The sequence below is a fragment of the Danio aesculapii genome, chromosome 16 (assembly GCF_903798145.1).
Source record: "Danio aesculapii chromosome 16, fDanAes4.1, whole genome shotgun sequence".
Classification (NCBI taxonomy): Eukaryota; Metazoa; Chordata; class Actinopteri; order Cypriniformes; family Danionidae; genus Danio; species Danio aesculapii.
In genome coordinates this window covers 49,462,238-49,489,639 of record NC_079450.1, presented here as the reverse complement: position 1 = coordinate 49,489,639, position 27,402 = coordinate 49,462,238, and the positions used below count along the sequence as shown (strand labels likewise).

Sequence of the window (27,402 nt, the reverse complement as noted above, 5' to 3'; positions counted from 1 at the left end):
TGTATTGTACAAAAAGTGTCTTGTTCATAGGAAAATATGATAATTTAAAGGACTTGCCCTCAAACCTCACCCCTAATCACAGCCATCATTGTACTAAAATGTACGAATGAAATGCATACAAATTAGCTACAAAATCGAAAAGTTACGAATTACGGTGAGACTGCGTTGAATCATTCACATGCTCAGTTAGATGTTAGTATTTACTTGTGAGATGATCTGGCATGCTAGATCCACTTTCCGGCAGAGTTTAGGTCTAATCATGATAAAACCAACACAATCTTAAGGCAATTCATAACTTTTTCATTTAGTGGCTAATTCGTATCAATTTGTACGATCTAATTTGTAAATTTTTGTACGATTTGCTCATCACCCAATGACGGTTGGGTTTAGGGGTGGGGTTGGGATTGGGTGCCATGCCTTCTTTTTAACATCAAACATTTTCTTATGACTGAACTTGTATGAATTAGCCACTAAACTGAAAAAACGTAAAATGTTTACGATTTCTCGTGAGATGAGGCTGGATAAAACACAAAAGATTCACACGCGCACCGATAATCTTGACAACAGCAAGTTTTATTGGACCACAACATTAAAAAAAGTAGCGTTTGACAGCTAGTCAGTAATAAACTGAGTACACAGACAAAATTTCTAGGACTTCTGTAATGCACAGGTTCATTTTTAATACTTGAGATGCCACTTTTCTGATTTAAATGACTATAAAGTGAAACCCGTATGGGGCATTTCAGTGGCCAAAAAGGTTTTAACAAACGATTTTTAGATTTAATTAGCCATTGGCATTAGTGGTTAGTGCGGCGACACCTGGCACTCTGGTGCTCATGGTGACCCAAGTTTGATTCTCTCCTCAAAGTCCTATGCCGATCCTTCCCTTTCTTTGCTCCCCATAGTTTTCTGTCTACTCTCTACTGTCCTATCAATTAAAGGTAAAAACCTTGACAAAAAGCAATTCAGAGATGTGGATTTGGATAGCAATTTATTCACCTCACAACCTCAGTGTCTGTCATAAAACACAGTTGGTAATTCGGCCAGAGATTTTCATGTGAATAGTGAGAGAAGAATATTGACTGATATTCTGGATTCAGATGGCTATAAAGTCATCAACTACCCTCTGTGAATGGTGAAAATTGCTTGCGTTCACCTGAGAATTAATTTTTGTCTCAATAGGGCTTAAGATCACCGTATTATTTTCTTTTAATCACATTACTTACTGGTCTATATTTTATGCTATCACAAAGCCCTCGACTCACAACAAAAATGTAGCTTCCATAATGGCAACTTTTATTTTCCAGGGTTTGGATATTGTTGAAGGTGTACAGATTTGTTTTTGATTTATTCATCTAAAATTGTTCAAATTCTGACGCATTTTGCATCATAAAGTATATTTGGCAAAAATAAGTGGAGACGTGTTTCTCCCATAAATGATGCCTGTGCATTCCTTCTGTTTGTTTCTGCTACTGCCATTGTCTGTGTGCATGTTTGGCTTCCTGAGGGCATAGGGCATATGTTCTCGTCTGAGGATACAGAGACAGTGCCTCGGGCTCAGAACTTAGACAAAGCAGGTCAACATTTTATTACTAGTGCATTTAGTACACGTAATGTGCTCGGGGTTTCATGAATTGAGCTCACACTAACCCAGTTAATTTAACCAACATAGGGTCATTCTGAAAACGTAGTCCTATATACATTTCTGGAGATCTCGAATTATGTAGCCAGAAGTATCTATGGCTGCATTTCATCTGTAAAATGAATGCTATGGGGCGGTATAACGCTGTTCCTTTTCACGCGTATCTGCTGACGGCTTCCCTCCTTATGGATGGCTTTGCCGATGCTACCAGTTTGTCCAGTTAGCTCGCCACGTACATTGGCGGACTTGAGACGCAGAGAGAAATTGACCGCAATGATGGGGTTCGAGTCTGGCGAAGGATGATTCTAGAAAGCGGGTAAGTCTGAAACCGATGGCAAAAAATAAAATAAACAAGTAAATAACAGGGTGAGAATGTGGTAAAGTCTGAAAACGTGGTAAAATCAGCCAAGGGCTTTTCTGTTTCTGGATTGCTTTTTAAACAGTTGGTTGGGTTTAGGGAAATGGATGGGTGGGTTAATCAGTGCTTTTGACAACACTATTGGTTGGGTTTAGTGAAGGAGGAAGGTGGGTTAGTCACTCATTCAGTCAAGACAGTCAGTCGACCTCTGGTGGATTTACGTGAGAACAGCAGATGCGAATGGCACTCACGAGAGAAATTTAAGATCTGAAAAAGCATACACCGCAGTCTCTGGTGGATTCGCGAAAAACAACACTGCAAAAACAAAAACAAACATTGGCGCTCTCCAGAAATGTATTTAGCAGTATGTTTTCAGAATGAGTCTAGGGCTGGGCAGTATATCGGGTTCTGGGGATATATCGATATGATTCCCCAATGCGATGCGGTATTATCAATAATTGTTCATATCGATATGGTTTGACGCCACACATGCGAATTCTGCGCGAAACAGACGACTCCAAGGTAGCACGCGAGCTACACTTGCACAAATGTGCGCATGCGCAAATGAATGATTTACTCCATGAGTCATACAAAAGATCTGTTCAAAATGAACGACGCACGTCACACAGTGCCTGCAGCTGTCGCAGCGGTTTATTAGTAATCTTTTATCGATCATTTCTTCCACAAATGACAGCAAGAACAAACGTAGAAGCCTTGTCAAATTGACAAGCAGCACCTGCTTGTGTTCAAAATAATGAAAAACGCCGAAATGGGATGAATTTATACCGCATTTCGAAAGTGAAACCACCTCATACTCACTGATTATAAGTTCAGAATTTATTACATGAATTTATTACAGAATTTATTCTCTTCTTTACATTTTAATTATAACACATTTAGCTCTGCGTTTTGGTCTGTTATAATGACTGATTTATATGTTTACTCTAAAACAATTTCGTTCTCATATCTACAGTCTGTTCATTTTCATCTCCTTATTTAATATTTAGTAAAAACAAGTTTAGTCAAAACAAAAGAAAAAGTGGATTTTTTTACGTGGAGTGAAAGACTTCTCTTTAGATATCTTCAATTTGTGCACTGTTTAATAACTGTGTACTATACATAGACTACATGTAAATGTGTAACTAAAAAACATATACAGCTGATTTAATTGGTTATTAATCACACAATTGTGGTATACAGGATTACTTATAACAACACTGTAATTGTGACATAAAATACTGTGTTTCATATTTACGTTCAATGTAGTTCTTTTCTATCATACACTGAAAAAAATTATTCGAAGATGATTCCTTGGATTGACTCAATTTTTTAAGTTAAGTGGTTTTAACAATTTTAAGTGGTTTTAACAATTTATTTGGACTGAATTTAAACAAACAAATTAAGTTGAACACTTTTTTCAGTGTACAATATTTTTTGTTGTGCCACTAATTAAGTGTGTTCTTTTTTCGCTCTGACAATGTAGCTGTTTTCTATGATTCTGTTTACCTTGTTATTTGCACAACAGCGCAGTAGAGCTGTGTATAGTGTTAAGCAGGGAAAAAAACCCTGTCATGTATTTATTTATCAAAGATTTTGTTTATTACTTGAAATGTTGCGCAACAATTTTAAGCAGAAGAAAAACCTGCACTGTATTTTATTTATCAAAGACTTTGTGCAGCTGTTATTATTTGTGCAGCTGTTTTTTGTAAACCGGGAGGGAAACCCTTGTGTTTGAATTACATTTTGTTAAAAAAATGTTTAATAAAGGCTTTAACTCTCAACCATTTATGGGAAAATACCGAATGTATACCCTCATTCCTCTTAAAAATACCAGGATATGATATTTTGCCCATATCGCCCAGCCCAAAATGAGTCTGGGTTGAATTTAACTGTCAAACTGATCTAGTCAAACTGATCTAGACTGAATTAGTAATAAAACAAGTGTTTTCTGTATTTAAACTAATCATCCAACTTTAGTTTACTTTGTTATAACCTAATTTTTCATTTAATACCGAGCCTATAATTGTTATTTAAAAGGGATTGATAAAGCATAAATAGTCCTCACTTTAGATTAGGTCACAAAAATGCATGAGGTTGAGTTAATAAAGCATTTATTAACACACAGAGTAAACATTACTATATGCCTGAATAATAAGATATATAAATGGTGATTTGAATAGTTGATTAATCATTTACTTACTCACTCTGAATGATCCTAAAAACCACCAACTGATTTGTAGGTACAGCAATACTAAATTATTAATGAAAAATTAATCAGTAACAAAGTATGAACATACAATTATTAAGCACATTATAAATGTGCTTTTGAACAAAGTATTTGCAGCTGTATTTATAAAAGCTTAGCAAATCATGAATTAACTGTTTGCTAATGCTTAATGAATGATTCATAGTGTGTAGTTATTATAAAGTGTTACCTTTTTTAAACTTTTTCTAAATGATCATGATGGACTGCAGGTTACAATGCAGTTGTAAAAAAAGCTGAATTAATTGCAACTTTATATTTAAATGAAAAGAAAGAAGACACCGGAGAAAGGGAAAAGAAAACAGCACACCTAAACAAAGACTGGCAAAGAGCAAGAGAAACAAAGGGCTATATGCACTAGGGAAAACAGGAAGGTGCTATCATGATTAACCAATGGGAACAGATTTGCTGGAAGATACAGAACGCAAATTAAAAGTCCATCTCAACATAAGAGTGACCAAAAAAACAGAAAGGATACAACTGTATTTTGTTATCTGTTATTAAAAAGATGCAAATAAATTATAGAGAAGTGTGTAGGCTCCACAACTCAGCGCTCGCCAAACCAATCCAGCCCATGAGGAGTTACAAGCCAGCATTACTATTAAAAAGAATGTAGCCATGACAAATTTTTGTTAAAAGTAAAAGGTATTGAATTAAATTGGCTTTTGAGAGCTAAAGCGGCAGTGTGTTTCCTTTTGTTTACTTCTGTCTTTGGTTTAAACTACTCATATTCAGCGATTCTGAATGTTAGGTGAGCTTTTGCTTTTCTGTTCAATGCTATGCAGCACCGGAGTCTCTTTGTTATTAAACTGAAGGGTCTTGTCTGGCTGTCTGTGTGTGTGTCAGGTATTATCTTTCCTTCATCTGACTGGATGCCTTTGTTCTTTTGAGTCTGTACGTCCCTTTGGTTCTCCATCTGAATTGTGAAGTAACCCCCAACAAATCTCTCTTGTTTCCTTCCTCTACTTTATGAAACGTTATCCTTTAACTCACACAGCGTCCTATTGCACATGCTAATATGTGTTTACTTACTGGCTTTAAAGGTGCTGTATGTAAGTTTTTGACTCTTCTAAAGCATAAAACTACCTTAATATGCTAAACATGCTAAGTGAACGTACTTGTTTATCTGAAAAACAATGCTGAAATCAGATGTTCTGCTTTGAAAATGTCTATTACGTTCTGGAATATCTGTCTTTGTTTTGGTTATTTTAACCCGCTCACTGCCAGTTTAGCCAATTATATTTAAGCACCCCAGGTTGCCTTGGTGGAAAACAGCATATTTCATTCATTCAGTCAGAAAGGCTCTCAAAGCGTGCATCCGCTACCAAAATGCAACCTCTGGTGGACAGTAGCAGACTCCGAAATGAGACGCAGATTCAGAGTTCCAGAAAAGGTGGTTATTAAATAGCAAATAATATAAAGATTATGAGTGTATACATTAGGTGAGCAGGTTACATTGTAACCCCGTGTCCTAACAACACGCTGCCTGAGGAAATACACAGTGATGAGCAATTTGGTTGTTTGCACCAGACGAAAGACGACAGAAATTTAAATACAGCCATTCAGAAGCACAGAATAGTGCACTCACTGCACTCCAACGAGGTTTTCAGGTGATGTTTAGATATCAATTTCCAAAAGTTGACACGGTTTTGTGGTCCTGGGTCACATATTGTTTAATTAAGATTTTATATTAAAGAGCTTTTTATGTTTAAGTCGTAGTCATATACTATACATCTAATACATCTTAATACATACTAAACCTCTTTAACATTATTTAATGTAGATGCGGAATCACTGATATGTGTTGGTTTGCACAGTTCTAAAGTTCAATTTCAAACGGTTTATTTTATTTTTAAGATCTGAGGTGAACTATCTGCTGCTGCTTTCAGTAGTATGGCAATAAATGTCATGTAAATGGCATTTAAACTCACATTGTTAGCATTTAACACTGAATAAAGCACATGAGGTGTACCTGAGGAGATCATTATCAGTTTATCCTGTTGTTAGAAGCCAGTACTAAAATAGAAATTCCAAGTTAGGACAAAAACTCCTTTTAATATGGAAAATACTCCTTCTATTGCCATTGCTTTTATTTAGAACACGAATTGAAACAGCCTTTAGGTTCAATAAACTGGATCGCTCCTGTTGGTGTCTTCAATCTGGCAACCTGCATTTGCATGTGTTTTGAACCAGGCGTGCAATACCTAGTTCTACCACTGGGCATCAAACTTACATCTTGCACCCTTAAAGCTTATTACAGTGAGGAGGACAGTGCAATATATTTGGTGTTACACTCAAAAAATGACGTTTGTTCAAACTACTTTAAAATGAGTTGAACAACACAATTCTTGAGTTTCTTTTGGGGGACAACTTAGGTGGACAAATTGTTTTATGTTTAATCCACTTTTGTAAAAATGAATAAGTTAACTTAATTCCTTCATGTTGTCCCAACACAAATCGATTATGCGGAACCCAGCATTTGTTACTGTGTACAGGAATTAGTGCACTAGTTTATTTTGGTGAAGATAATTATAACACAAATATATATATATATTATTATTACTGGTTGTTCAAACTACTTATTTAAAATGTGCTGAATCAACACAATTTTGAGTTTTTTTTTTGGGGGGGGGGGGGCAACTTAATTGTTTTAAGTTCAATCCACTTAAATTTGTTAATTTAATCGATTTGTGTTGGAACAACATGAAGCAATTGTGTGAATCCCAGCATTTTTTGCTTGACTTTTGAATATAAAGATAAATATTTATGAGTTTGACTGTGTATTTCATGGATAGACACCTTTTCGTATATTGGAATTATATGGAGTTTGTCTGATCTGTTAATCATTCACTATTAAGACATAGGACTCAAACGAAACATTTTAGAGAGTCTTTTTATGCTGTTTGCTTTTGCACAGTAATCTATGCTGTCTTCTTTTGCAGTGTGCTGTTTTCCTTTTTAACCACTCAAGAGGAAGTAGTGTTTTTATCCTTCCTGTTCTGGAGATGTTTGATTGTAACTGACATAATATTGCCTTAGCAACAACTAACCCTAATTTGACAGGGAAGTGTTATAACTTACTATATGACATTTTAGTTTTTTGATGTAATTCGAACACATGTGGAAGATAATAAATATAACATTGTTCATGTGAATATCACCAAGTCGAGGTCAAAACATTAAGATCAACGTATTTCCTGCTGGATGATGTCACATGCAAAACAGCAACAGTGGCTTTGTTGTTGAGATGAGCAAAATCTGCAACGAATTATAATCGTGAAATGCATGCAAATAAGTGTAGCCTGATCTGCTCCGATGTCATGTTTGCTGACATATGCCAAACAAACTGAATGTGTTGACTAAAATGTTAGACAACTTCGCCCAAATTTTCTCACTCTACACTTGTTCCAAACTTGTGCAAGTTTCTTTGTTCTGTTAAACACAAAACCTGATAACCTGAAGTCTCTACTCAGTCAGTTAAGTTCCATATGGTATTATAGTAAGTAAATGGGTGTTGTTAACTGTTAAACAACATTCTTTAAACTATCTTGATTTTGATTTGTCTTCTAAAAGGTATGCTTTTTAACTCTGATATTATGTCTTTGTCTTTATGTGCATTTAAACATGTAATTTCATTAAAATTACACATCTCTGGGGGAAATTAAATAATAATCAATAATATCTTGTTCATGATTTTTGCTTTTTTAATGTAACATAATTCAAGTTTCATTTTATTTCATCCAATTGCCAATCTGCCTAAAGGCTGGTTTATACTTCTGCATCTGCATAATACTGCCTGCCTTGCACGTAGTCGTGCATTTATACTTCTGCATGCTGTTTGTGTTGCTCTGCAATAACACTTCCGAAACACTAGCTGGCAGTAGGTTATGTTATATTCCTCTGTATCGAGTTTCTTCACGAGTGTTTGTTTTTTCTGAATGCTACCTTAATGAACAAGTAGTTAAACTCGCTCATTCAGAGGCAGGAACTGGCCGACGTGCCATGACATCGTAGTAGCACAAGCAGCACGGGCTTTGGCTTTCTGCTGGGCATGTGCAGTTCATACATGGGTAGTTATATCAGTGAAATATACATAGAGTGCAATATTAAGCTATTTTTAAATTTGTCTGCAGCGTGTGTGCAAGCTAGTTAACAGTGCGCTATGCTGCTTGTGCAGTTTAATCAACGCAACAACAATACAACCCCCTTGTATGGCACACAAACCATTGAAATGAATGGGTTTCATAGCGCATCGCTTTCTACATTCAGTGTGAAAGCGGCTTTCTCTGTGCAGTAATGACAGCTGGATGGAAAGTGAAACCAGTGCACTTAACACTCGGCAGTGCAGCACAGAATTAATTTTTTCAGCTCATATTTTTGGCATTTTTTCTCTTCCGGCTGAAACAAAAGCCATTTTTTGACCAATAATTTTCAGCAAAACATTCTATGTATCCATAGTGCAAATATAAAGGATGCAATTCAAGGATTGCATATATTGTCTAGTCTTTCTTGTCCATTTCTGCTGCTTTGTTTTAAATCCAGAGTTAATCTTTTTCTGTTTGAGCAGATGATGGGCTTTGTGCTGCTGTCTGTATTTATTAAGTTGTAAAATACCCTGCTCCCCCTACAAAACAAGGCATTTGTAAACAAATATCAGAAGTAACCCTGTCCTGCAGTATTTTTCTGACAGTGGAAGGATCATTTTGAAAGGACATAAGGCAGGCAAAGCATTTTCAAGAAGCTGAAAATATCTGAAATTCTCTGAGAACAAAATATCTGTAGGACTGATTTCAAATATCATTTGTATCCGTCTGAAAATGTTTGCACAATGTAGAGTAATATAAAATGATAATCTTTTTTTCCCTTTTCTGTGCTTGAGGTAGAGGTCTGCATGGTTTTTATCCCACATATTCTCCACTGTGATTGGATGGCGAGCTCATATGTGCGCTTTACTCACAGTTGAACAACATTCAGCTCGCAGTGCAAACAGACATGAACAAATGCTTAGTCCCTCGTCATGCTTCAGCTATTGAAAACACCTGAAAAGCAATTATTTCTGACCTAGATCATGTCAATACATCATTTCTACATCACTGCATATGCACAAAACTTTCCTATATAAATACCGAAATTGGAAAAATTAGCAGATAATTATCTGTCGGAATTACTTGGCCAGATCCAATTAAAAAGTAATCACGACTGATAATTACATGTGACTTTTTTTTGTTTAATTGGGCTACATCTAATTACTTGGGGGTTTCTTAGGTCCACGTAAACACTGCAGCTACTGTTTAAAAAGATGTAAGAACATACAACAATCTACTGAAGACAGCAAAAACAATAGATTCCCATGTTGATGAGGGCATGTGTGAAAGAGTTGTTGATGATATCTTTTAATCCTGTTTTACACTGGGTGCAAAGCGATGTTATCACTTTTGGATAGAAAAAGTATGAAATTAAGAATCTTTTTCTTTGTGCAGCTCCTGTGCACGCTATTAAATGCAGAGTACATTGAAATCATGTGTGTTTGACTAAATAATTCATTAAACTTATTAAGGCTTATATGGTAAGGTATCTATTCCCTCATCGTTTTCCAGCTCTGAACATTTTAGCTGATTGTAGACATTTGAATTGCGGAGATGTATTATACAAAACATAGGGCCATATTTGCTAGCAGCTTGCATCAGCACAAACTGTGTACAAACTAAACAGGAGTCGTGGGATCTGGGCACGTAACAGAGGAGAAAACACATGGACCAAGCAGATTCATTATAGCCATATGTCCTTCACATATGGACTGGAAAGGTTCTGTTGTCAAACTAAGAATAAGAATAAGTTGGACAATAGCAATATTTAAAATAAAATGTAAAAATAAGTCTTAATATGTTTTAACATTTAATTGTATTCGATGTAATTATCATATATTTTTTATGTATTTAATTTAAGGATTTTTATTTTCAAGCATTTAAATGATATTATTTAAAAGTTACACATTTTATGCTGCAGTATTGAAAGAATTTGTTATGTATGCAACCCAGGCTTACTGGAAATACACTACTAGGGCTACATTTTTGTGAACTGCGAAATACATTCCTGCACCAGAGGCCGCTGTGTACATTTTTGAGAGTCTCAAATACGTGACTAAGCTTCGTTTTTTTTCATACGTGCCATTTACACATCCTTCTCATTCACGTCTGAGAAGCTGGCCGGGCTTGTGCATAATCATCTTGTGATTGACCGACCCGCCACCCCCAATACTTTTTTCAAAAGCAAACGAGAAGAGAAAAAGGCATGACAGGTTTTTGTTTTTAGCTGGTTTTCGGAACCATCCTTCGCCAGACTCAATCCCGGTTTGCTCTATGTCACAAGTATGACACCGTACAAGGCGGGTTACTGAGCAAACTGACGGCTTTGGAAAAGTTGTCCATATGGAGATTAGCAGGCGACACGCTCAATTATAAGTTGCTTATAGTTTATTTGTTGAAACCATTGGTGTAGTCCTTGCTATACGCACGTATACTCAGTATGCCTACTTTTTTCCACAAGCTGTTTGGGTATTACAACTTCTGAGGATACTCTCGGTGTACTCACTTGTTTTGGTGATTAGACTTCCCTAATTTTTGTCTATTGAGTATTTGAGTTTTTCGAAGATCACAACAAATCTCCTGAATGAAGTCTCGCTGAAATGTTCAAGTAAAATTATAAAACAGCATGGGTGTCGCTTTAGCCCTCCTATATTTTCATTCAGCCCCCCTAACACCTTTGCGATTACCTGTACACTACTAAATGATCGCCTCAGTCCCCTTTAAATTTGATATAAAAACGGCGGCAGAATCCTGCTCCTGAACTCGTTTTTTAGTTAGTCTGCAAACCACAGTGTGTATGTGTATATATATAAAAATCAAATGAATCAAAGATATATTGACTTTCGTCGTTTCTTTGCCTACTTTTAAAATTTGGATTGGGCGGGTAATAGTACACCACCTATTTTTTTAGGACTACACCACTGGTTGAAACAATCCTTTATCCGTGAAAACAATCCTTTATCCGTCAATAACATGTCGCTGTTAACTGAAGTGTGACAATGAACAAAAGTCAGTAGCATTGTACCGCCCCATAGCATTTGTTTTACTCAGAAAATGCAGGCAAATATAAACAGTTATTACAGTTTTTTACAGACGCTAGGACACATTTCTCAATACTTAGGTCACTTTTGCTAAACTCTTCACATAATTCTCCTAACCGACTTTCAGCTTGGCAAAGCAGTTCATTTCACATTCAAAGTACACTACAACTACCAAAACACTTTATTCAGGTCTCAAATAAACTCACTCTTCCAGAACAATAGCAAAGGTTGACAGCCCACAAACACAAAAAAACACTAACAATATGTAGCATTACACAGTGTTTTCTTGTGTAAAACAAGAACACATCTCTGTTTATAACTGCAAAATATGTTACTGAAATGAATCAGACATGATGCAGAATTCCTCAATATTTTGTCGTTTATTTATTCATTCATTTTCTTTTCGTCTTAGTCCCTTTATTTATCCAGGGTCACCACAGCAGAATGAACCGCCAACTTATCGAGCACGTTTTTACGCAGCGGATGCCCTTCCAGCCGCAACCCATCTCTGGGAAACATCCACATACACTCATTCACACTTATACACTACGGACAATTTAGCATTCCAAATTCACCTGTACCGCATGTCTTTGTACTGTGGGGGAAACCGGAGCACCCGGAGGAAACCCACGCAAACGCAGGGAGAACATGCAAACGCCAAAACACAGAAACGCCAACTGAGCCAAGGCTCAAACCAGTGACCCAGTGACCTTGCTATGAGGCGACAGCGCTACCTACTGCGCCACTGCGTCGCCTTATTTGTTTATTTATTTAAATATTTCCACTGATACAGATACAATAGTAATGCTATGCTGGCTGGTTAAACTGCATTTTTAGATGTGAAATATGTTTCAATACAATATTGCAGTTGAATGTTGCTGTCTTATTCAGTTTTGGATGATGTTATTGTTTTGAACATAAGTTTAACAGTTTTGAAAACAGCAGGTAAGCACATGCAAAATGTCCTGTGCGTACAAAGATTTTTGGCAGTTGTTGTGTCTGAGTGAGAAAAGAATTGATGAAATTTGAGAGATGTAGTCATTGAATGCATTTTGTGCCAAAACAATGATAATTGATCCTCGGTTTAGCCCACATAGACTTCTGTTGTGCTCACTGTGTGAAGAGTTTTGCAAAAATGACCTGAGTATTGATAAATGTGTCCTAGCGTCTGTAAAAAACTGTAATATATGGTTTCCCCAAAATGTAGCCCTGGGCACATATTACCAATGAGCCTCCCTGGACTACAGAACCAGGTTTTATGTTGTACAGGTTTGTTTTTGGCAATAGCCAAAATATATATTTCATGGGACAAAAATAAAATGTAGAATTTTTGCTTTATGCCTAAATTTTCTAAACATATAGATTGTTTTAAACCTTCAGATTTTTTACTAGCTTTATCTTGTAAAATATTATCATAGCAAAGTATACATCAATGGAAAACGTATCTATGCAGATTTCAGGTGATGTTTAGATCTCAATTTCCAAAAGTTGACACGGTTTTGTGGTCCTGGGTCACATATTGTTTAATTAAGATTTTATATTAAAGAGCTTTTTTATGTTTAAGTCATAGTCATATGCTGTACATTTATTGAACAGTTCTGGAGAGAGATTTTGTGTGATCCTTGCATTTCTGCCATAAAAAATGTTCCTAATTTGCTGGAAAAGTCCTTGGAAAAAAATAACTGACAAGGAGTGGGAATTCTGATTTGGCTATTTCCAGCTCTAACCTAAATCACAAGTTCTTCATTACTAGTCGACTTGCAGAAATCCCCAGTGCAACTCTTGATTTAAACAGTATTTCAAGGACTTTCAAAGACAAATCCTCCCTTCATCACGGTTATGTTATTTGGGAAATTAAAAAGTAGTTATAATGTAGATTTAAAAATTGATAATGTTATAGAAAGAGTATATGCAATTAAGCTTTTTGGTGTTGTATTGAATCATAAAATTAGTTGGAAACCGCAAATAAATAATGTATTATAAAAATAAGTAAAAACTGTAGCAATAAAGTATAAAGCAAGATTTATCCTGGACAATAAATAAATGGATGTATTATATAACACACTTGTGTTGCCATATATGAGTTATTGTGTTGAAATTTGGTGGAATACATTCATTCACTTTCTTTTCAGCTTAGTCCCTTTATTAATCTGGGGTTGCCACAGCGGAATGAACCGCCAACTTATCCAGCATTTGTTTTACGCAGCGGATGCCCTTCCAGCATCTCCACCCATCTCTGGGAAACATCCACACACACTCATACACACTTGGGTAGACAATTTAGCCTACCCAATTCACCTGTACCACATGTCTTTGGACTGTGGGGGAAACCGGAGCACCCGAAGGAATGCAGAGAGAACATGCAAACTCCACACAGAAACGCCAACTGATCCAGCCGAGGCTCGAACCAGCCTTCTTGCTGTGAGGCAACAGCACTACCCACTGCGTCACTGCGTCGACGGGGGAATACATATAAATCTAATGTACGATCCTTATGTACAATGCAGAAAAAAGTAATTAGACTGATGGAACATGTGGGGTGTATTTGGAGCATACAAATCCTTTACTTTTTAAATTGAAGATACTTAAGTTCAATGATTTGGTTCAATTTAAAACAGCACAATTTATGTTTAAAGCTAGGAATAAATTACTTCCCAAATGCATACAAAAGTGTTTTGAAGAAAGACGAGGGGGATATAATCTGAGAGAAGAGCAAAGTTTTAGGAGGTTGAAAACAAGGACTACTTTAAATAGTTTGTGTATGTCTGTCTGTGGTGTGAAATTATGGAACAGTCTAGAACAGACTCTCAAACAATGTCAGGATATTAATCGATTTAAAAAGTTGTATAGATTTATATTATTAAAGGAATATAATGATGAAGGTGATTGAAAAAGGATCAACGGTATGATGAAACTTTAATTAATGGCTATTTTCTGTACAATTAATTTTTATTTTGTATTTTATTTTGTTCTATATTACAAAATGTAAAGGTACAAAAGGAATCAGACATATAATTTGTCAAAAATGCCAAAGGGATAAAATATGTCTGATGTAAAAAGAAGAGAAAAGTAAAAGAAGAAATAAGTTTAAGTAATAGACGAATGATGTATGTGGTACTGGCGTGGGAAAATAATAAGCTTGTGCTTCATCCTACTCCATTTTAAACCATGTTGAAATTTTATGTATGATATTTCTGTTCGAAAATATATAAATCAAATCATTTGACGCACATTTGTGAATATATTGTGAATAATGTAATGAGAATTCACTAATTTGTTGTCATGCACACAACATTTATCATGCTGTCATACTTCTTTATATCTCAGTTCTTCTGTTTCTACTCTTCTGTGTGCAGAACAAAGAGAAAGAGCGGATGAAGGCACGGGAGAAAGAGACGAAGGAGCGCGAGTCGCGTTACAGCAATGGTCACCTGTTCACTTCCCTCAGTGTTTCTGCCACCACACTCTGCTCCGCCTGCAACAAGAGCATCACTGCGAAAGAAGCCCTCAGCTGCCCCAGTGAGTGACACATATGTTATTCAAGGATTTAAAGAGACAGTTCACCCAAAACTGAACATTCTGTCATCATTTATGTTAGATGTTTTTTTTTTCTGTTGCACACAGAAGAAGATTTGTTGAAGGAAGCTGGAAATCTATTTTTTCCTGTGGTTTTCAGCTTTCTTCATAATAACTTCTTTTGTGCTCAACAGAGGAATAAATGTTTGGAAGCACTTGAAGCTGAGTAAACTGTGAGTAAATTCAAAAATTTGGGTGAAGTATCGCTTTAATTTTGACATGAAGTAATTCTAGGTCAGACACAAGTCACACTATTAAAAAAAGTCACCACGTTTGTCACTGCTTAAGATATCTTAGCCTATCACAATTAGGTGCAAATGAAGACTTATCAGATAATATTTATTATTAATATGCTATTTTAAAAAATTAAATTGCTACATTATTAATTTTTTTGACTCAATCTAATATAAATAATGTATAATAAGCTATTTTGTAGGTTTTTATTTCTTGTTGGCAAAGTAGCATTCTAAAACATAATTTAAACAGTGTTTAGAGGATTATTCATTGATTACGAAATATATGTGCGTATATATATATTGTAATCAATGAATAATTAAAGCTCTTGTTCTCTCCAAACTGGATTTCTGCAACTCTCTACTAGCCGGGCTTCCAGCTAACTTTATCAAACCTCTTCAGCTGCTTCAGAACGCAGCAGCACGAGTGGTCTTTGATGAACCCAAAAGAGCACATGTCACTCCGCTACTCACCCGTTTGCACTGGCTGCCAGTTGCTGCTCGCATCAAATTCAAAGCTCTGATGTTTGCTTACAAAGCGACCTCTGGCTTTGCTCCTTATCTGCTCTCACTTCTGCAGATTTATGTGCCCTCCAGAAACTTGCGTTCTGTGAATGAACGTCGCCTCGTGGTTCCATCCCTAAGAGGGAAGAAATCACTTTCCCGAACTCTCACATTCAATCTGCCCAGTTGGTGGAATGAACTCCCTAACTACATCAGAACAGCAGAGTCACTTGCTGTCTTCAAGAAACGTCTAAAAACGCAACTGTTTAGTCTCCACTTTCCTTCCTAATCTGTAACTGCCTCTCTGGCTATACCACTAACTGTACTCTCTCTCTCAAAAAAAACTTACATTACTAATGCTTTGCTTCTTAGACTTTACACACCTGAAACTTGTCTATAGCACTTGTTCACTGCTGCTCTTTTAGTTGTGTAAATTGCTTCCTTGTCCTCACTTGTAAGTCGCTTTGAATAAAAGCGTCTGCTAAATGTAAATGTAATCTTTTATATATATATATATTTATATATTTATATATATATAATAGTAGATATAGAACAATAGAAAATGTTTTAATTAATCGCATTAATCATGGTCTCTGATTAATCCAGATTAATCCCCAATTTTAAATATGCTGTACTCAATAGATTTACTGTAAATATGCCGTGTTGAAATAAAGAAATGCATGACCATCTAGTTTAAAAACAAGGTTATCTAGTTTTCATATTATTATGTGATAATTATTATTATCTTTGATGTTGTTATCTTTATTATTATCTTTAAGATTATTATTCTTATAATTTGTTATTTTTAACTTGCCTAAAAAAGTGCAGATATCACTTGTCATCAATTAGCTGCACAGTGATGGTGTTTATATACAGAGAGGAAAAAAAGTATTCAAAACGTCACCATTTTTTCTCAGAAAACATATTTCTAAAGGTGTTGCTGATTTGAAATGTTCACCAGATGTTGATAACAACCAAAGAAGTGAAGTTTTCAAACTAATTTCGAGAGGAGCACGTGATATGATTGACCGCAGCTGGCCACTCATTTACATCCACTAGTTAGCCAATCAGATTAACCCCAACTCACTATAAGTAGCCTAGCTAGAACTACTCTCTTATCTTCGTTTTCCGAAGAAACCCCCCATCCACCCCTTCTCCTCCTTTTCTTCCTCTTACCACGGGGAGCTCTCGAGAACCACCTGATCTCGTACTCCCCGCATATGCTCTATGGACCAGGCGGGAGCCCTGGGCTCACCTATCTCCGAGCTCAGGGTTCTCTCCCGGGACAGCATGCCAAACCTGCTAACAGTTGTCAAACAATATCTAAGTGTGAACTCTTGAAATCCATATATGCAAAGAAAACAAAACGAATTAGTTTACAAATGAAGTTATGTGTGATAAAATGAAATGACATTGGGAAAAAGTATTGAACACATGAAGAAAGGGATGTGTAAAAATGCAGTGAAAGCCCAGACAGCAGCTGAAATCTCTCAGGACTTAATTAGAAACCCTCTGCCCTTCGTCAGTGTAAATTAACATTAGCTGCTTCAGTCCAACATCTACATTAGCAGGATGGCGAAGATAAAACCAGGGTGGACATTTCAGCAAGACAACGATCCAAAACAGCCAAAGAAACTCTCAAAATGCTTTCTGAGACAGAAAATGAAGCTGTAGAATGGCCCAGCCAATCACCTGACTCCAATCCAATAGAAAGTGCAAAAGAAAGCTTATATTTGATAGACGAGACCAACAGAACCATCAAGAATCTGTTGAAGTCTTTGAAAAAAATCACACCTCAGCAATTCATGTGACTTCATTCTCCATATGAGAGGCCTCTTTCAGCTGCCATCCATTATTTTTGGATTCTCTAGGATTTTTCCATTGAGTGCCCTATAAATGGTTAAGAGAAAGTGGTTTTAGCCATGTTTTTTACAGGAAAATATGGCTAATGTGACCGTAAATTCATTGCTAACACAGTGCATGTCAAAATAGATAGATAGTCTAGCCAACTCTACCTGCCTTTGGAGCATTCTTTTAGTTTATATTACCATGATTCTTTCACAATTTGCACCAATTTCAAGGTGTAATACCGTTGAGTGACAGTAAAAAGGCATGTTCAATGTACTTAGAAACAGATGAACATGTCTGTGACAATAATTAGTTAGCTTGAAATTGACATTTCATGACAAGTTCATAAATCCAGAGGTCAATGAGTGGCGGGTATACTTGTGTTTGACAATAACAAACCACCTACAGTTATTGTGTAAACCTAACCAACGTTGTTAAAAAAGCAATAAAAATGCATTTGCTGAGGCAACCATGTTGTTTTACTATTGTTTTTTAGGACTTTAGTCTAACAATAGTTCATGAGACTTGTACCATACCACTCCACCATAAATACAGAGATGGATATGTAATGCAAATTTAAACACGTATTCGTATTGTCCAAGAGGTAAGTCTCCTTTAATTGATAATCTGCTCTGTAATCTTAATTTAAAGAAATAGTTCACCAAAAAAATATAAATTTATTCACTATATATCTTCAAGTGGTTCCTCCAAACCTTTATGAGTTTCTTTCTTCTGTTGACTGTTGACTTGGTTGACACTAAAGAAAATATTTTGAAGAATACTGAATCCATCGACTTTCAAATCAAGACAAACAAATACTATGGAAGTCAATGATTACAGGCTTCCAACATTTTTCAAAATATCTTCTTTGTTCAACAGAAGAAACAAACTTAAAGGTTTGATACAAGGAAAGGCTGAGTAAATTATCCCATCCTTTTCATATTTGTGTGTGAATTATCACTTCAAAGCAATACTAATTGCTGGTGTTTTACTGACTGAGTGTTCATTTCAGCTGAAAGCTTCAATAAATTCAATGCATTATTTATTTATTTGTTTATTTATTTACTTACTCTTTGGAGTTTGATGCTTTTGAACAGCATTGACTATCACTGGATGTCCAAAAAAAGAGCAAAACTCTTAAATTCATGCATTTTCACAGCTCTGTCCCACAAGCACCAGCTTTATTTAGACACAAAGATTCCATTTACTTCCTATTCGCTCTATTGCATCAGCCTACAAAAAAAAGTTTACGCCAGTTTCAAAACAAGGTCAGCTGTTACATGTTCAGAAGCACTTCACCATTTCATTTGATAGTTAAAAAAGTCAGCAATGCACATATTGCACATAAACCATCTAAATGTATAGCTTTATAATTGGTATTGTTTACTTTCTACTAATTTAAACGTCCTTTTGTCTTCTTGTGTTTGTGTGCATGTATGTACACTCACCGGCCACTTTATCAGGTACACCTTTCTAATCGGCCAATCACATGGCAGACTCAATGCATTTAGGCATGTAGACATGGTCAAGACGATCTGGCGTAATTCAAACCGAGCATCAGAATGAGGAAGAAGGATTATTTAAGTGACTTTGAACGTGGCATGTTTGTTGGTGCCAGACGGGCTGGTCTGAGTATTTCAGAAACTGCTGATCTACTGGGATTTTCATGCACAACAATCTCTAGGGTGAACAGAGAATGGTCCAAAAAAGAGAAAATATCCAGTGAGCAGCAGTTCTGAGAATTGCCAGACTGGTTCCAGCTGATAGAAAGGCTCAATAACCACTTGTTACAACCGAGGCATGCAGAAGAGCATCTCTGAACGCATAACACGTAGAACCTTTTGGCGAATGGGCTACAGACGTAGAAGACCACACTGGGTGCCACTCCTGTCAGCTAAGAACAGGAAGCTGAGGCTACAATTCGCACAGACTCACCAAAACGGGACAATAGAAGATAGGAAAAACGTTGCCTGGTCTGATGAGTCTCGATTTCTGCTGCGACATTCAGATGGTAGGGTCAGAATTTGGTGTCAACAACATGAAAGCATGGATCCATCCTGCCTTGTATCAACGATTCAGGCTGGTGGTGGTGGTGTAATGGTGTAGAGGATTTTTTTTGGCACACTTTGGGCCCATTAGTACCAATTGAGCATTGTGTCAACGCCACAGCCTACCTGAGTATTGTTGCTGATCATGTCCATCCCTTTATGACCACAGTGTACCCATCTTCTGATGGCTACTTCCAGCAGGATAATGCACCATGTTATAAAGGGTGAATCATCTCAGACTGGTTTCTTGACCATGACAATGAGTTCACTGTACTCAAATGGCCTCCACAGTCACCATCTCTCAATCCAATAGAGCACCTTTGGGATGTGGTGGAACGGGAGATTTGCATCATGGATGTGCAGCCGACAAATCTGCAGCAACTGCGTGATGCTATCATGCCAATATGGACCAAAATCTCAGAGGAATATTTCCAGTACCTTCTTGAATCTATGCCACAAAGGATTAAGGCAGTTCTGAAGACAAAAGCGGGCCCAACTCGATACTAGTAAGGTGTACCTAATAAAGTGGCCGGTGAGAGTATGTATGTACTGTATGTGTGTACCCTGAGCTTTCTTTGTGTTTACACAGACTTGGTGAATAAAGCTCATTCTGATTTTGATTGTGATTTGATGAAATTGCTTCCAATAAAAAAATAAAAATCCAAGGTTATTACAGCTGACAAACTAAAAATTCCTGTCAAAATTTAAGTCTGTCAATATTCACACACAAAAATATCAAACAGAAAATTCAGAATTTACTTTTCTTTTTTATTAAACAGCTTTAAAAAGTGTTATGCATTAATTTATATACCAGTTTTTGATAACAAAAAAGTAAACAAACAAAATCTGGAAACCTAAACAGAATTCAGAAAGCCTAATTTGGTTTGCATAATATGATCAATTGATGTTTGATGATTTCAGTTGATTAGACATGTTTTTGATTATCAGAAGTTCATCAAAAAATGGAATCCACAATATTTTAAAGAGAAAACACAGAATGTCACAGGTCCCTACAATAGGTAGCATAAAGTAACTCCAGCAGTTTGACATCACATGTGTGTTGATCAGTGATTTAATTTGATTTGGCAGTGAATGGCCTCTTTCACGTTGTTCATCATATGACATGATGATCCTATGGCTTCAATTCAGTGACTGGAATTAAGTAAATAATGACAGACCTTCTTCAAACTGGTTTACATCGGCTTAACCGTGACCTGTCTTATAATGAGACTTTGAAGATTTGTACTGGTTCAGAGGATCGGAAGCAAGCATCTCTTCAGTCGCTGAGCGCAGTAGTGTTAGATTCGAGCAGATGGATTCATTCAGATGCAGGTGAATAATTGTAGTTGTGAGGAGTGATGGATCGAGGGGGTTTAAATACATTATCGCTTTTTAATATGTGGTGGAGGTGACATGGAGGAGGGGAACTGACGTTTTAGAAAACAATAATCAACGTTCAAGCTGGAATTTTTATTGTGTCTCTGTCTACACTATACAGCCTAAAATACATGATACATGACCATTCGCATTCACTGGGCATGCGCATATTTTGCTGGCATTCATATTCGCAGTGTCTCTTTTGTGTAATGGTCTTATGGGGCTTGATGAATTAGCAATCGCTAAGAAGGCAAATTAGAGAATGATTGTGGATAGCCATGCCTCTGTTTCAAAAGTGTGTGATTAAAGGTGCTGTATGTAAGTTTCTGACTCTTCTAAAGCATAAAAAAAGCCATAATATGTTTGCAGATATTTAGGAAACATGCTAAGTGAACATTCTTGTTTATCTGAAAAACAATGCTGAAGTCAGATATTCGGAACATCTGTTTTTGCTTTGGTAATTTTAACATACCCACTGCCAGTTTAGCCAATTATATTTTAGCACCCGGGTTGCCTTGGTGGAAAACAGGATATTTGATTCATTCAGTCAGGAAGGCTCTCAAAGCGTGCATCCGCGACTAAAAATACATCCGGTGGACAGTAGCAGCCTCCGAAATGAGACGCAGATTCAGAGTTCCACTTGAGGTTATTAATTAGCAAATGATATAAAGATTATAAACATAAACATTAGGTGAGCAGATTACATTGTATCACCGTGTCCTAACAACACGCTACCTGACGAGATTTACAGTGATGAGCAATTTGGCTGTTTGCACCAGACGAAACACAACAGAAATTTAAATAAATACAGCCATTTAGAAGCACAGAATATGTGCACTAGTGCACTCCGACTAAATATGTAAGGTTTATAATCTAATAAATACATATTAAACCTTAATATTATTTTTTATATTATAAATATTAACTTTAATATTATTAAATGTACATGCTGAATCACTGATATGTGTTGGTTTGCACTGAGTCAGTTCTAAAGTTCAATTTCAAACGGTTTATTTTATTTTCAAGATCTGAGGTGAACTATCTGCTGCTGCTTTCAGTATATGGCAATAAATGTCATGTAAAATGGCATTTAAACTCACACAACTGATTTGGATACTAATTTAAAACTATGAATGAAAAAACAAAGGTTTGTCACATAGAATACATTATATTATGATTCAGCTTTGCAACACGGAAATTGCATATTCTTTTATAATGAGCATCTGCGTATCTCATCTGAATGCTTTAATGTAAAATGTAATAAATTCCCCCGTTTGGTAAAAACATACAATTTTAAATATATTTAAAAAATATTTTAAAAATTGTCAACTTATATATATAGTTGAAGTCAGGATTAGAATAAAAGCTGTTTTAAATTTTTTAAAATCCATTTTAAGGTCAAAATTATTAGCGCCTTTAAGCTATATATATTTTTGATAGTCTACAGAACAAACCATCATTATACAATAACTTGCCTAATTACCCTAACCTGCATAGTTAACCTAATTAACCTAGTTAAGCCTTTAAATGTCACTTTAAGCTGTATAGAAGTGTCTTGAAAAATATCTAGTCAAATATTATTTACTGTCATCATGGCAAAGATAAAATAAATCAGTTATTAGAATTGAGTTATTAAAACTATTATGTTTAGAAATGTGCTGAAAAAATCTCTTAGTTAAACAGAAATTGGGGGAAAAATAAACAGGGGGGGCTAATAATTCAGGGGGGCTAATAATTCAACTGTGACTTCAACTGTGTGTGTATATATATATATATATATATATATATATATATATATATATATATATATATATATATATATATATTAGGGGTTACACCGACTAATCGAATAGTCGACTTTAATGCTCTGCCGTGACGCCTTTTAATTGACGTCAACTAGTTGCACTGCACAGATCACACTTTCCCTGGAAAATTAATGTTATTGGCTGTTACCCTTTGCGAAACGCAGACGCAGACATATTTTGTGAATGAACCGTGAAGCGCGCAGCCGCGGAGGTGTGACATATTCACAGTGTGTGTAAACATCATCCCCGGTGAACGCGGTGAAGATGTGCAGAGAGAAGATGTCTGATAACCAAAATGAGCCATTAACCATGAAAAACGCCTGACTTGAGCAGGATTTCTTGCAGCTTTCTTCCGCGCACTATATAGCGGTAAGATATGCGTCTGAGCAAGTCTCTGACAGTGTAATATGGCTTAACGTTATAGCCTTTGTTTTTCGTGCATTACGTTATGAATAACTTCACAGTAATCTGTGTACTGAGGACCTATGCATTATTTTTGCACTAAAATATCTGTTATTATTACATTCTTTCTAGAACGTGGAGTGATCAATGTGTTGACTGCATTTATTTAGCTGTTAAATTGGCCTGGGTGCTAATGTTGCATTATTGATGAAATGAGCGTTGACAATGCTTTAGTTTTGCACTAAAATTGGTAATTGGCAATTGGTTTTTGCAACGTGTTATGAACTGTCAAACAGCATGTATATATTTCCTGCAAATAAATCGCAAATTGTGGCATGTTGCAAAACATTTGCACCGTTATATTGATGATGTCACCAGCGACTAGTCGACGTTTACTCGACTTTGATAACATAAAAGTCGAGTTTAAAAAATCTAGTCGTTCAACCACTAATATATATATATATATATATATATATATATATATATATATATATATATATATATATATATATATATATATATATATATATATATAATAATTAAAACATATATCAAACTATATAATCAACTATGTGTTACATTACGATAATCTTTATTTGCACATCAACCAATCAACAAATAAAATTATATATAAAGATATACATTAATAAAGATAAATAAGGATATATATTGTTTGTATCCAACAGTTTTTTGATGATACAGAAGATGCAATAGAAAATACATAAACTTCTAATCAAATTCTCCATTATTAATTACATTAAATACATTATAAATAATGGACAGTTTGATCTCCATACACAATCGGCTGTAACGTTAGAATTGTATATTTTCACCCTAAATTATATATTTAGAGTGAAATCAAGGTTCAAGATAAAACTTTAATTTAGCATTTAAAATATATTTTGACCAGGAATAATACATATATATTTACCATATGGGTTTGGTCTTCCTCTTTTAAATTTTCTTTATTTTATCTGAATGGAATAACTCTAAGTTAAAAGGAAGTCATATGCTTAGCTGTCGAGTTTAATCTGATGTAAGACTTTAGTGCATGAACGCAGACAGATAATACACGGATTTACTCAGCATGGCCTTCTTCTGAAGTCTGTTATTGCTGTACAGAATGGAGGTCTTTTGTTGTCTTTATGTACAAAGCCCCCCTTTTGCCTTGTGCACAGCTGCTACCCAGAATCCTCCCCTCCTCAGTAACCCCCATAATCTGGAGTCTGAGCATCAGGGGATCGAGGCATTAGAAAGATTAACGCACAGTCTGTCACACACGCACAACACATGCGCACACTCTCACACACAAAAATATAGTGTTTTATAGTGTAAATATGTGTTTAAGGACCTTTAAAACTAGTGTCATAATGAATAATTACTTCACTTCTCAGAACTGTGATTAATTATTGTCTAAAATTGTCATATAGAAGCAATTGATTGTTTCGTGTAGTGTTTTGAAATAATTAGCTCATAAAAGAGATGCTACATACACTCAGAAAATGACGTTTGCTGTTTTTTCAAGCTGCTTATTTAGAATGAGCTGAAACAGTACAATTCTTGAGCTTTTTTGGGCACAACTTAATTGTTTTATGTTCAATCCACTTAAATTTGTAAAAACAAATAAGCTTTCTTGATTCCTTCTTGTTGTCCCAACACAAATTGATTGCGTGGAACCTAGCATTTTTTACAGTGTGGAAACACTAAGGTCATGGGTTTAATTCCCGCAGAATGCAAAATCTGATCAAATAATAATGCAAGTCACCTTGGATGAAAGGCAGAAGCGTAAATGGGGATGTAATCAGTTTAGTTGAGTGAATGATTCGGTTTGTGACATATTAACCATTTGATAATACCATTTCTGGGATTAAGCCTCTACATTTGTTTTAAATGAGAATACTATTGAAGCATTAGTTGTTCATTTTATCACACCTTTTTATTACGGCTTGCACTGCAGTGTCTGGGCTCACAACATTTCTGACACCAGTATGTTAACATTTAATTAAAGATGGCTGAATGTGTGATATTAGAAAAATTTAGATTTGCTGTGCTTTTTACACTGTATAAATACTAGGGTTCCACAACACAACACAAATCGATTGAGTTAACGAAAAAATTAAGTGGACTGATCATAAAACAAGTTGTCACAAAGAAATATCAAGAATTGTGTTGTTTCAGCTTATTTTAAATAAGTAGTTTAAACAAGCAGAAAAAAGGCCATGAATTTTTGGTGTTACAGCTTAAAGTGACATTTAAAGGCTTAACTAGGTTAATTAGGTTAAGTAGGCAGGTTAGGGTAATTAGGCAAGTTATTGTATAACGATGGTTTGTTCTGTAGACTATCAAAAATATCATATAGCTTAAAGGGGCTATTAATTTTGACCTTGGATTTAAAAAAAATAAAACTGCTTTTATTCTAGCCTAAATAAAACAAATAAGACTTTCTCCAGAAGAAAAAATATTACAGACATACTGTGAAAATTTCCTTGCTCTGTTAAACATAATTTGGGAATATATATATATATATATATATATATATATATATATATATATATATATATATATATATATATATATATATATATATATATATATATGGGGCGGTTCATTCCGCTGTGGCGACCTCTAATTAATAAAGGGACTAAGCCGAGAAGAAAATGAATGAATAAATATATATGAGCAATATCACACGCGGCCGAGTGCGTTGATGTCGCACCAGTGATGATAAACTGCCATATCGCACTGCTACAAGTGTGATATTGCGTTTATACAATAGCTCGACAGCATAATCGTGTGTATAAAAAAATAATAAAATACGGAGAGTCTCAAAAACCCTTTTGTACCAGGAACTACTTTCTTCTGCCATTCATTCACATCTGCAGCTGTCAGCCAAAACACCAGAAACCATTGCATTCTCGCCTAAAAGCCTCAAAAGTACATTATGTTGTGCAACAGCTGCAATATTTGTCAAACTGTAGTGTGTTTATTGATCTGCTGTCACTCTATGTGGGCGGAATAATACAGAAGAGTGAAGACGCTGTAAGCGTGCTGTTATTGAATATCGCACGGCTAGACAGAACTGCTGTTTAAATGTGTGTGTGTGTGTATATATATATATATATATATATATATATATATAAATATATATATATATATATATATATATATATATATATATATATATATATATATATATATATATATAGTTGAAGTCAGAATTATTAGCCCCTCTTTGATTTTTTTTTCAGAGCAAGGAAATTTTCACAGTAGTTATGATAATATTTTTTCTTCTGGAGAAAGTCTTATTTGTTTTATTTCGGCTAGAATAAAAGCAGTTTTTAATTTTTTAACATTATTAGCCCCTTTAAGCTATATTTTTTTTGATAGTCTACAGAACAAACCATAATTATACAATAACTTGCCTAATTACCCTAACCTGCCTAGTTAACCTAATGAACCTATTAAAGCCTTTAAATGTCACTTTAAGCTGTATAGAAGTGTCTTGAAAAATATCTAGTCAGATATTATTTACTGTCATCATGGCAAAGATAAAATAAATCAGTTATTAGAAATGAGTTATTATCTTCTCTCCGTTAAACAGAAATTGGGGAAAAATAAACAGGGGGGCTAATAATTCTGACTTCAACTGTACACACACACACACACACACACACATATATATATGTTTCTATAATAATAATCTGTTACTTAACACTAAGCAGAAACAAAACTAGATATTACCTTTATATATCATTATTAAAATAATAAAAAATGTTTCATTAGAGCTGTACAAGCACAATAATTAATTACTAATAAAATACTGTTATTTGTAATTACAAATATGTATCGTTTAATTTCTTTTGGTTTTACTTTCTCTTTAAGGCAGTTAACTCTTATTTTGAGGGGAAACTGCAGGAAGTCACTAAAGCTTCTCTTTTGTTCTGGGTCTTATTTCACTCTGGAACACATATGTATAGGTTAAGATGAAGATTTACAATAGTACTGCAGTACAGTAAGTGTTTATTCTCAATTTGACGTAATCTCAACTGAAGCATAAAGATAGGGTGGGATATATAGTAGCTCCTCCCTTTTTAAAAATCAGCCAATAGCGTTTAGTTTTATCACAGCTCTGCCAGCGAGAGTGGTTGAGCCCAAGTGCATCAAATGAAAAGCGAATGAGAAGTGTCTAGAGAAGATACTAGAGAACATTTGATTGGTCA

At 35.3% G+C, this 27,402-nt stretch overlaps 1 protein-coding gene across 2 annotated transcripts in view; it reads left to right on the top strand.

Moving 5' to 3' along the window:
* Positions 1-27,402, top strand: part of arhgef2 (rho/rac guanine nucleotide exchange factor (GEF) 2) — an 86,909-nt gene that overhangs the window by 11,234 nt on the left and 48,273 nt on the right. For both annotated transcript variants that reach the window (XM_056474643.1, XM_056474642.1), the window contains exon 2: positions 14,746-14,908. In XM_056474643.1, coding sequence (XP_056330618.1) covers positions 14,746-14,908 — 163 coding nt within the window. The remainder of the gene's footprint in view (positions 1-14,745; positions 14,909-27,402) is intronic.